This window comes from Scomber scombrus, chromosome 14 (assembly GCF_963691925.1).
Source record: "Scomber scombrus chromosome 14, fScoSco1.1, whole genome shotgun sequence".
In the NCBI taxonomy this organism is placed as follows: Eukaryota; Metazoa; Chordata; class Actinopteri; order Scombriformes; family Scombridae; genus Scomber; species Scomber scombrus.
In genome coordinates, this window is record NC_084983.1 from 8186012 (window position 1) to 8198010 (window position 11999).

Below are 11999 nucleotides of genomic sequence, written 5' to 3' on the forward strand. Positions count from 1 at the left end.
ATGACACGTACACAGCATGGTGTGCAGCATTTAGGACTTACAGCGAGAAAGGATTTCGGTCTGGGGAATGGTGATGCATAATTTACTGATGTTATTACCGTAGAAAGCCCAAATGAGTCTGTGGTAGTCACTTATGATGTGGAAATATTATTTTATTATACAATCCGAGGCATAAGAGATAAAACTGAATTAGAGAGTGTTATATTCCCTAAACTGACGGCCTAGAAATCCTGACTCACAAAAATTTACAAGCATTTGAAATACTCATTGATTCAATTACTGGTGTAGAACAGTGAAGAAAAAAGAAAAGAAAAAAATCCAGTTCTTAAATAAAAAAAGAAAGAAAAAAAGGGTGAAATTTCATCCATTTGAATTTGTTGGGTGAAAATAATTGTTGCCAAGGAAGCATAGTGTTATGATGGCCTCGTATTTCAGATGTCTACCTGCAACATATCTGGTTCACATCCAGCTTTTGTTGCATGTCACACTAGGGTGCAACAACATCCTCTCTCCCCCTGTGTTTCCTGTACTTATCACCAGCAACAACTGTACAAAAAAAAAATCCAAAAACCGCAGAAGTAATCAGAAGAAAAAAAAACCCCACTGATGATTATAATAATGCTCACCATTTCTTAGAGTTTAATAAAATACAGTTTCACAGTATGGAGAAGGGATTTTTCTGCTCTTTTGCTTGAATATGCTGTCAAAACAATACTGATTCACATGGCTTTTGGCAGTGTTTGAACAAGCCAATCAGAGCCGCTCCTCAGTGTGACATTACACAAAAAGCAAATGTTGATATTCAGTATTTTGAGGTTGGTTTGTACAGTATACCACTTGGATTTGAATCTGCTTGTTTCTGTCAGTTTAACTATGCTGCCAGCCAACAGGCCTTTTCCACCGCAGACATTTTAACTTGTCATAGTAAGAAGAGCACAGGTGTTACTAATCACATTACAAATGGCTCTATTCTATTCAAGATTCCCAGTAAGCCATAACAGTGAGCAGGCATGCAGGATACTGGGACCTCGAAATCGAACAATCGAAATGGGATTCAGCCATTAGGCTTTATTTACACTTGTGCTTTTCCCGCTGCATGTATGGCAAAAAGTTTTGCATAAAGAAGGCCAATCAGAGGCTGTTGAATTATTATATTGTTCTGCGTGTTTCATTAAATCTAGGAAGGATATGGGCACCACACAATGTTTAATGCAACTGACAAAGAAAAGATAAAATGGGTTAACTTATATTAGTTAATTATTAGTTATTAGTCATTCCTGGTCAGTTTAATTGGCAAAGATGTTGCTAAAGTTTACTCTAGTATTTGTTTTATGTGGCATTTAGCCAGAGTTGAATGAAAATGTTAATGGTACATAGGAAAAATAATCTAAAGTGGTCAAAAGGGGAGTTTCAAGAAACTCTGGTAGATCTTTTCAAACACTAAGAGGCGTAATAGTTGGTTTATAATTTGATTTGGTTAAAAAAGAAAAGAAAAGAAAAGAAAAAAAGGGTTTTGATCACAGCTGTGTGTCTAACTTCCAACATGCAAAACAGCCACCTAACAGCCATTAAAATAATAGCTACAGCCTACCTCGCTCTTGTTTTTCACCAGTTCCCCCTTTTTTCTGCTCTATATATCGTTCTTTTTTGAGACATGGCTGTTTTAATATAAATAATGCATAGGGGCAAGAAAAGGCATGCAGCAGCACAGTTAAGAGAGATAGATTCATTCTTTAAATTTCCAGTGTATACAGTGCATCGTATGTACTGATGTATTTTACACAAGATGGTCCATCAGAAGATGTAGCCTGATGTTATTCCACAGATTTCTGTTTTTAGTACAACGATGTAGCATCAAATTGATACATAACTTTATAGTATTCCTCAATTGACACAAAAAAAATGGAATACTTAAAATTCTGAAACAACATTGCTGATAAATTAATAATACTAATTTCTTACATATTTCTTTTTAAATGAAAAGGGAACAATATTACAAGTAGTAAAATCATATGAAAAGTATTAAAGGATAATACTGAATAAGAATAAGAATGTTTTTATTTCTATATAGTGCAATTGGATCATGCACTATTTTAAAAATGTTATTATTTGAAAATCTCCGCTGTCAAACAATTGATCAGTGTCTACAATTACTCTTCTTGGTGAGCTTTTGAGAACACCGTTAATACCAGAATTTACACATATTAGCAAGACTAATGTCAGGTCAGAGGTCAAATATTGATCCCAACAAATGAAAAAATATAACCTGGGGACCTGGTTAATACTTTGACAGAATCAATTTCACTGATATGTGTGCATATCAGTGAGTTGTGATGAAACAGCTTGTTTAAAATGTGAGTTTACAGCATCACCAATAGATATAATGAAGCTGTAAATTAATACTAATGCATCCTCGACCCAAACTATTACTTGGACCCCCATAAAAAACAAATCATGTGAGCTGATCACATTGACTTAGCCAAGTAGAGTCTGCTTGAATGAAGAAAAGCTAAGTGATGAAATCGACTTTTATTTAATTTAAGTGTAAAGTTTAGCTCATATGTTCTGAAGAAGCATATACAAATAAAAACCATTACTATTAAATTTGTGAAGTGGGGTTTATTCAAATTGGACTTTACCTTAAGATCTGTGGCCTCATCTTTCACCTCGTGCTTCATTGCTGTGTTTAAACTTACTGTGTCTGAGCTGATTTGCTGCTGCTGTTGTTCTGTGTGTGTGTGTGTGTGTGTGTGTGTGTGTGTGTGTGTGTGTGTGTGTGTGTGTGTGTGTGTGTGTGTGTGTGTGTGTGTGTGTGTGTGTGTGTGTGTGTGTGTGTGTGTATTTCATCATGCTTAGTTGATTACGCTGCTGAGTGAGTTCACCTTGAGAGGAGCTGAGGTATATAAATAATACGTCTGATATGAAGTGATGTATAGAAATCACCTTTGTGAAATCAAGATCAATTCATACCCTTCACAACATATTACAATTTACTGTATATTTACCTTTAAAAAAAACCCACAACAGCAGTACAACGTGTACCGAAAATACTGCTGTGGGTGAAAGATAAACGTAATAATGCTCAGCATGGTTTGCTGTTGCTGAATTTGCCTGTATTGTCATCTCTCTCTCTCTCTGCAGATTGGCTCTTTCTGCATTGGAGAGCACAGCTCTATTAAGAAAATGGATACGGAGCCGCTGAAGTAGCTCAGCAAAATGTGCCTTCCATTTCCGTGTTCTATTGTCAGCACTCCATATAAAAACATAAAATATTGAAAGGGTGCATTAACATGGGTCAGAAATTGATGGCTGTTCCTCTGTGGGGGGAAAAAAAACAGAATGTGGTCAAAACGCAGCGGATGCTTTGGTTGTGAGACTCAGAATGGCTGCTTGTGCTTTCTGCCACTGACATATTTTTTAATAAATTGTCTTCACTGATTTTAAGCAATTAAGGTTGACCTACAGTTTTTCTTTCAATGGAACATGATTGCAACATTTGTTCTTATGCAAAGAAACTGATGTAGAGCTTTTAATATTACAGTTGTGATTGCCACAGTCATGCAATACCTTAAATGAATCCAGTGTTAACAAAAACATAAATCACAGTGACTTTTTGGATTCAGGGCAAAGATATACATCTCCCAAAGGATTTACTGTGAGCAATTATTTTATTGGACTGGCTGGATGGATAATGTCAAATAAAATAATCAATTATTCAGCCAATAAATAGTTATTTCTGTTGGGAGTTTAACCCCAAAACAAAAATATCAAGTTCTTCGAGTAAAGGCGCAGTTTTTTTTTGAGCCCGGTGTGTCCATCTATTTTCCTTTTACAGGATGTTCCTCTGTGTTGCCATGGAGTTCTTGTTTGGGGGTTGAAAAGCGAGTGAAGAGACAAAGAAGAGTGGAAACATAATGTGTCTAATAAAATATTAAGACACATATCTTTTATGCAGTGTGACCACCGCTGAACCACTAAATCCACCCCCCAGGGGCATCATTTCGAAAAATCCTAGGATATAGCAAAAAGGGATGGTGTCGGTGGGGCAGTTAAAGGTGAGATTATGGACTTATATACAATGCACATAGAGCGCCAGAGGAGATTTTTACTCTGTGTTTCTGTAATATGAATGTATAGTAAGAAGGTTTGTATAATACAATACCATCAGTGTCAAAGTCAGATTTCACTACTTTAACAATGAATTGTATGGAGATAGGTGGATAGGTGGCATTCCACATTTGCCATGAATGTCAATCAACGCTGAAGATCTAATTTTAAAATATCGAAATCTTCAGTATTTTATCTTAGAGGCAGAGAGAGCACTGAGAGAATCACTTCAAAACATTAGTTTGGTTTGTACAAAAGTAAAATTTGGATAAGATCACGAGTCAAACACATTAAATGATACTTTTCTGGCAAATCTCAACAGCCTCCTTCTCAATTTATTTTGGCATTCTCCCCTGGAATGAAGACAGTCACAGGACAGATTTGAGATGATCAAAAATGCTATTAGACAAAGTAGATATAGGAACATAATGTTTCTCTACACCAGTAAGGGTCAACTGTGTGTGCTTGCTCCTTTTTTACTTCCAGCACTTTGTGAAAGTTAGAGTTAAAATACGACACTGACAGGCCATCTATTACTGGAGGCTGTTTGTTGATGTGAACTTACACCCCTCCTCTGCCCCTTGTTTCATGCTTTCTTCCTTAGACGATTTGTGATAGGTCACCTACGCCGATAACAGACTGAGTTTCAGAGATGACAAAAACATCAGGAGATGTTGCCTCTGACTGTCAGCGCCCCGCTTGGTTTTCTTTTGTTTTTTTTGCAGGTTTATTTGCACAATTGTGTCAATCTTTGTGAAAGCAGTGTTTCATGCTTGCATTTGATGGCAATGCGAGATGATGGTTCAGTGTCACTGCGTTTGCTTTTAGTGCCAAGAAGAACAAAAAAAAAGCAATGCAAAGGAGACCTTTTCTTCTGCACGAGTCAGATGATGTTTCACACTACAGTTTTCGGCTCCGTGATCTTATTCTTGCATGATTTGTTTTTTGTACCATCACTATTTTTACCAAGTTGGTATGTTAAAAGTGGTGCTTGGTAGCTGTAGAGACAGTAAGTGAAGTCATGCTAAATGTCTGGCCTATGTACATATATATATATATATATATATATATATATATATATATATATATATATATATATATATAATTTTTTTTTCCAAGGCTGTTGATAGCAGGAGAGGAGAGTGAGGAGGAGTGAGGAGGAGTGAAGAGGAGTGAGGCCTGCCAAAGCCGGAGTGTGGCGCTCCTGTCTCTAGTGCCATCGGCTGCCTCAACACACACACACACACACAGACGCATGCACGCACACACAGAAACACTCAACATCTAACAGCCTGGCCTGTCATCTGCTGGCCTACATCTGAACTGCATCCTCTTTAAAAGCAACAGTATCTCAATCAAACTGCTACCAAATACAGTAAATGGATAAATAGATGAATAAAATAATTCATGGATTAACACTTGTTGCTGTCGTAATGTCAAAGCTATCATCAGACAGGTCTGTCACATAGAGAAAAAAAAGAGGGAAAAAAAACACCACACCTTAAATGTGTACTCGCCCCGTCTGAGCCAAAGCTCTGATTCACACCTCCTCTCAGTCTGCTGACACGGAAACACTGGTTGGAGTGGGTGGATGAATAAGTCTGTGTGGAGGTATTACATTGAAACCTGCTGCTGTAAGTCTGATTAGGACACAGTTCCAGGACCAGAAACTTTCATTTCACCACATGAGACCACTCTCAGGAGCATGCAGGAGGGTGGATTTGTCATCGACCCTCCACACACATTCAAAGTAGTAGCTGAGGAGTCATCAGTGTGATTGGAATATAATGAGGAATACGAATGCTAGGCTGAGAGATGAATCAGTCATATAATGTCAACAATATAACATTTAAAACTGCAAATCCTCATTATTAGATGGGCTGCCATGACATTTTGTATAGAAATCCATGATCCCCAGAGGATGGTACATCTACAGAAATTTTGATTAATGTCTGTTAGGACAACAGACAACAGACAACAGACATTAATCAAAATTTCTGCTAATTTTCAGCCGCAGATGTTCTAAAACCAATGAAATGACAATAAGATGCTGAAATGACAGCAAAAACAACAAAATCAGCATTTTCAAGACATGCACAAATTGTAAAGGATGCCAGGAAGAAGCAAAAAAACTGATTCAGCAAAAAAAAAATAATAATAATTTGGAACATGTTGGTGATACCCTTACTTTTTCTCTGCCATACTGTATCATTAGTATCATTATTGTGAGTATGTTAGCAAGTTCAGCCTCACAGACTGCTGACATGGCTGTATAGACTCTTAGTCCTCTTTACATATAATAATAAAAAGATACTATTGAAGAACATGATGAGGAAGTTGCACAACAGAGTATTTGCTTATTTTTTTCTGGATCTGATGAACAACTTACGTCAGAATTCCAAAATGTAACTACGCACTTAACTAATGCATTATTAATGATTTTTATTCATTTTTTATTTATTTTATTCAAATGCAAAATTCATTCATCCCCCAATTTATTTCTTATTTACTCTCATGGGGGATGTTGATTCTTCATAAATGTTTCTCAGTCTCGGTTGCTGATAAGTTGGTCGTGAGTCATGCTTTTGAGTTCATTTATTTGCCTCTTATTTTGGCGCCGTACACTACACCGAAACACAAACCTGCCAACACGTGTTCCGATAAAGTTTTGAGACTCTGAGGTCATCTAACTTCCCAACCTATCAAGTGTGTTCAGGATAATGAGCTCCACACGCCTGCTTCTACCTCCCACATTATCCACAGCCTCCCTCCCTCACCTCTTCAGTCACCCCTGATCAACATTTTTCACATTGTTAATCACTTATGTCAGCTTCTGCTAATTATAGACAATTAATCATGCGTGATTCACTGTCTCTCTCTGTCAGCACTGTGCTCTACACTGTGCGAGAGAAAACGACAAAGGTGAAACTGCCTTTATTAAGTGTGCAGCACCAGGGAGTGAACTCCCCAGTGATAAGCAGCATGTTGCAGTGCTCTGGCTTACACTTCCTTGAGGCAAGTGATAAAGGCCAGGTGGAGATTAAATTACATTAATTCCTTTGCCAGAAGCCCTGACCGAGAATGACTTACAAGGCAAGGAGGACGGAGTGATGAGCTGTAGCTAAACTACTGCCAAAGCACTAAAAAATGAATTAGCCATCAGTGTCACAACATACTACGTCCCTAACCTGCTATAGTAAGTCAACAACCTGAAACACACTACAGGCTGCCTTGTTTTCTTTTACTTTAATTTTTAAAAAATGTATACTGTATTCATTCTGAGTTATTTGTATATGTGTGAGAATAAAAATCTCATTTTCATCTGCCACTACCCAAACTTATTAACGGCTAAATCGGCAGTTTTTGAAAAACAACAGAGTATACACACCCAGTCTGGCAAACATGGATATGCAAACATTGTTATCAACATGCACAGTATCAGTCCATTACCAAGCATAATGCAACCTTACCTATGATATTGTAACATTTCAGGCGCTTTGCTACTGCTGCTTGCAAGAGTTAAGGACTCAGCAGTGAAGTTCAGTTCTGTGAGTGTGCTCCAACATTTTGTGAAGATGTGCTCCATGATGCGCTTGTTGATGCTTATAAGCATTATAGGTAACTACTTTTCTTTTTCTTTTCTTTTTTTAACTCTTGTGATTCTTTGTTTTAAGGAGTTTTTTAATTACTTGGTGCTTTTTAGTGAAGAATGTGTGGTTTTGGATGCTTGAAACCTGATTTATTTGTTGTTTTGTAGGATGCGTTGAGTTGATCACGGTCACAACTCCACACAAACATCTCAATGTTACAAAGGGAGGAAGTGTCCTTCTCCAGTGTTACTTTGCGTCAACTGAATCCAGCACCACCGGCCTTACCATCCAGTGGGATTTTGTTTCATCGGCTTCCATGATGGCTTCACAACAGGTAGATACACACTGCTGCTCACATCCAAGCTTTGCACAAAATGAAGCAGATTTGATCAAATGTGCCCAATCAGAATAATTCAAATTTCTATCAAGCACCTAAAGTGATTCTTTTTCTTCAAAGTTTGTCCAGTAGCTCGCTGTGTTTGCTTAATGATTGTACGAAGCAGAAAGACATCGGTCATTCTGTGTTTCTTTCAAGCTTGTGTGCTTCACCACCATAGAGGTCAAAATTAAAGTTCCTCACCAAAATACAGCATGTTGACAGGCATTTATGTCATTTTGGGCCTAATTACTGAAAAAACACAGATTAATTTACACTGGCTGGAATCCCATCACATAACTCAGCAGTTAGGAGGATATTCACAGTTTGAAAATACTCACAGAAAACTTTCAGCAAAAACATCAAAACACCTGCTTGTGCACACACACACACGCGCACGTTAACTCCCTTTTTCAAAAAGCGGCATGATCTTGACAAACTGTTAGGAGACACACCTGCTGAGACAACATAACCTGTAAGTGAGAGGTCAGATTAGAACATATTTTATTTTAAAAAACACTCAGTCATTGCAGAGTACAATAATTAGTCATATTAGTCCATAATTAGTCTTTTACATAAAATATCAGCATCCAATAAGTGTAATTACACTAAACGTAACTCATTCAGGCCCTTAGGACAACTTGATTTCACATGTATTTATCAAGAATATTTATTACTGTTTCGTTCCACTGTTTTTGAAGGATAAATGAAAAATCTGTTTCTGCATTGCCAATTTAATCAACTGCAGCTGCCTGTCTTTAGTCCAGTTTCATCCAACTAAAAGAAAATGCTTTAAAAAAAAGGGTAGATGGTACCTAGCAGGGCTGAATAAAAAATGTGCCTGAATTGACTTCACAGTCTGAGGTGAGCACAACTCCAATGTGAAACTGAATTTCTGTATCTATAACTTTAGTTAGCCAACTTTGAATCCTTGTAGATTATAGAGACAAGGTTTAACAATAGTTTAATTTGTAACGTGTTTTCCTTGTGCTGATTTCTTTGTGTTGGCTTTCAGGTGTATTACTATCAAGGAGGACAGGCTATCATTTCAAAACCTTACGAGGGCCGATTACAGCCTCCTTCTGATCCCGGCTCATCCTATAACGCCTCAATAATAATAAACGATATGCAGCCATCTGATTCTGGAGTCTACAGCTGTGAGATTCACAACTTTCCTGATGTGACCGGACAGTCTCAGGCCAATGTTATTGTGAATGTTCTTGGTAAGTTTAGTTTATATATATATATATATATATATATATATATATATATATATATATATATAACAAGTTAAACATCTTCAAGAAAAAAGAGGAGCTTTCATTATTGAAAAATCAAACTTCACTGCTGTGAGTTTATTTACTCATCGGCCGTTATTTCAGGAGAAGTAGAGAGTACAATGACATGGACGTCATACTACTGGACCACACCCATTAGCAGTATCACACCCGCTAGCAGTATCGCTTGAATATTTGCATTATGAGAGGAAGCAAGTAGAAGTAGCTGATTATTTTTGTCTAGAAATGGTACTACAATGTTCTGCTTTTTGAGTAGTGTTCACACCTGGACATGGGTATAGTCTGACACCATACACCATGAGCTACCGGTACTGTCGGCAAAAAGGCCTAATCTGAAGCTCCTGTTGGTGCTGGTGGTGAAAAAGGCCTAATCTGAATCTCCTATTGGTGCTGGTGGTGAAAAAGGCCTAATCTGAAGCTCCCGCTGGTGCTGGTGGTGGAAAAGGCCTAATCTGAAGCTCCTGCTGGTGCTTCCACCATTTTTTCTCCTTCTTGTAAGGGTGTGGCTACCTGAAACGGAGAGCCAAAGCACACCACCAGTCCATTTTAAGTTTGTGGACTCTGAGAATGAAAATAATATAACTGAGGAGTTTTTATTTGTAATCTAAAGTTATTTTTTTAACATTTCAAGTATATCATGGTGACCCTTCTGCTTCCCAATTTCATTTCGCCCTTCCTACTATTTTTCATGTGCAAGAGGAGCAACTCTAGTCACTTCTAAGTGAGCTATTATTTTACGTTCCCTCTTTTTGTCACCTTTTGAACACAAATTCTCGTCTGAATTCCTGAGGGTGAAATCCAACTGAAGCAAGAGCACTTTGATTTCAATGAAATATTTCAGTTCTCTTCCAATATCTGAGATTACAGTATCTATTATCAGTGTCGTAACATTAACACATCTATTAAAATAGTGGCCCTGAATAGTGCGATTAGGGAATTACATTCAGTTTGAATCCTCTCATTCACCGAGTTACCAGGACAACCTCGCAGGCCTCAGTATCCTCAGTAGTTTCCATGGTTACTGCAGCAGTCTCCTCATTGTCAGTGTTGGAAATTAGAGTAGGACTGTGACTGCATCCTTGTACTGCATACAGAATATATATCAGCATCTGCTGCATGCTAACCACACTTCTTGTACTTCATATGAAAATGTTTGCAGGACACTTCCTACACACTGAATGTGATGTACTGTATGAATAAGCATGTATGAATATGTATGGCTGTTCTCATGATAATTATCATGGGATCAAAGACGTTTTTAATCACTTACTTTCACATGGTAATATTTATGTTCCTAATCAATGTTTAGATAATGTGAAAACAGTTGTTAAAATGTTTTAGCAGAACAGTCATATCAATCAGTCTATTGGTGATGTAGGCACCACAAAATCTACAGTAAGGATTCAGTCTCAACTCAGGAACAGAGACTTGTAAGGACACTCCCAACACACTTCCTGCCTCATGATGACTAATGATGAGACACGTGTTTGATCAACAAGGTTTTCAAAAACACTCAAATCTGAAGAGTTTTTTGTTTCACACGTTACCTTTTTCTCTGATTTGATTATGACTTGTGAATAAGAAAAGTCTTGTTAGCTTGAAAATAATGATTACCTCCTATTACAGCAACATATACTGTATAAAATGCTCCTGTCTTTCATTACAGAAGTAATTTTTCAATAGTGTGTTTATTTGACTCATGAGTGTAGTAGTTTTTGAAATGTAAATGCTCCATAGTAGAGACCATTATTTCAGCCTGAAGCTTGTGCTGCATAATAATGTCAAGTAAATGTAAGACTGAATATAAGTCACCTGATAACACTTCATTTTCCTTGTGGTCTGTCAGAGAGACCCTCTGTTCCTTATTGTGCTGTCCACGGTGACGTGGAAGCAGGTCACCTGGTCACTCTGACCTGCCACAGTGAGCATGGGAGCCCGAAGCCGACATACTCCTGGATCAGACTGGATCAAGCAAAGACCAGGAGGCCTATAATGGCAAGAAGTGAGTAGCTACTGCTTGTGATATAAATATGTGCACATTCATCCTTTTTATGCAACACGTGTGCACTTGTTTCCTCAGCAACTGACACTGGAAAACTGGAAATCAGAAATATATCCGAGTTTCAGTTTGGGGAGTACCGGTGCAATGCTTCAAATGTGGTGGGATTTGCATCTTGCATTATTGAGCTGAATCCTGGTATGTTCACATTTACTTTTACTTTTGAAAATATCTGTGCAAAAAGAAAAAGGTATGTCTGCTAAGATACTAAAAAGTTTTCATTGATGGATATAAAAACTTGTGCTTGTACAGACGCAGGAGACGGGGTGATTGCTGGTGCAGTGATTGGCGCATTGCTCGGATGTCTCCTGATCATCCTGGTCGTGTGGTTCATCGCTCACACCGTAAAGAAGCACAAATACAAAGCAGTCAAGGTGTCAGAAGCCAACGAGACGAAGTGAGGATCTCAGTGCTACAGTTCATGTCATTTGTAATTGAAGGGTGTAACATCAACTCCCTCTCTGTCCACTAGGAGGAGCTCTCATCAGGCTCAGGAAGCCTCAGACAACGTTGCTATGACAACCAGGGCCAGCAACCTTCATGATGAGGCAGATGAGCCACAAGCCTAA

The 11999-nt window shown here is 37.9% G+C and overlaps 1 protein-coding gene across 1 annotated transcript; it reads left to right on the forward strand.

The window, feature by feature from the left end:
• Positions 1-7682: 7682 nt before the first annotated feature.
• LOC133994609 (V-set and immunoglobulin domain-containing protein 1-like) lies at positions 7683-11999 on the forward strand. Its single transcript, XM_062433941.1, has 7 exons — positions 7683-7725; positions 7865-8031; positions 9089-9296; positions 11218-11373; positions 11452-11568; positions 11683-11827; positions 11903-11999. Exons 1-7 carry the CDS (start codon positions 7683-7685, stop codon positions 11997-11999), a joined length of 933 nt encoding a protein of 310 aa, XP_062289925.1.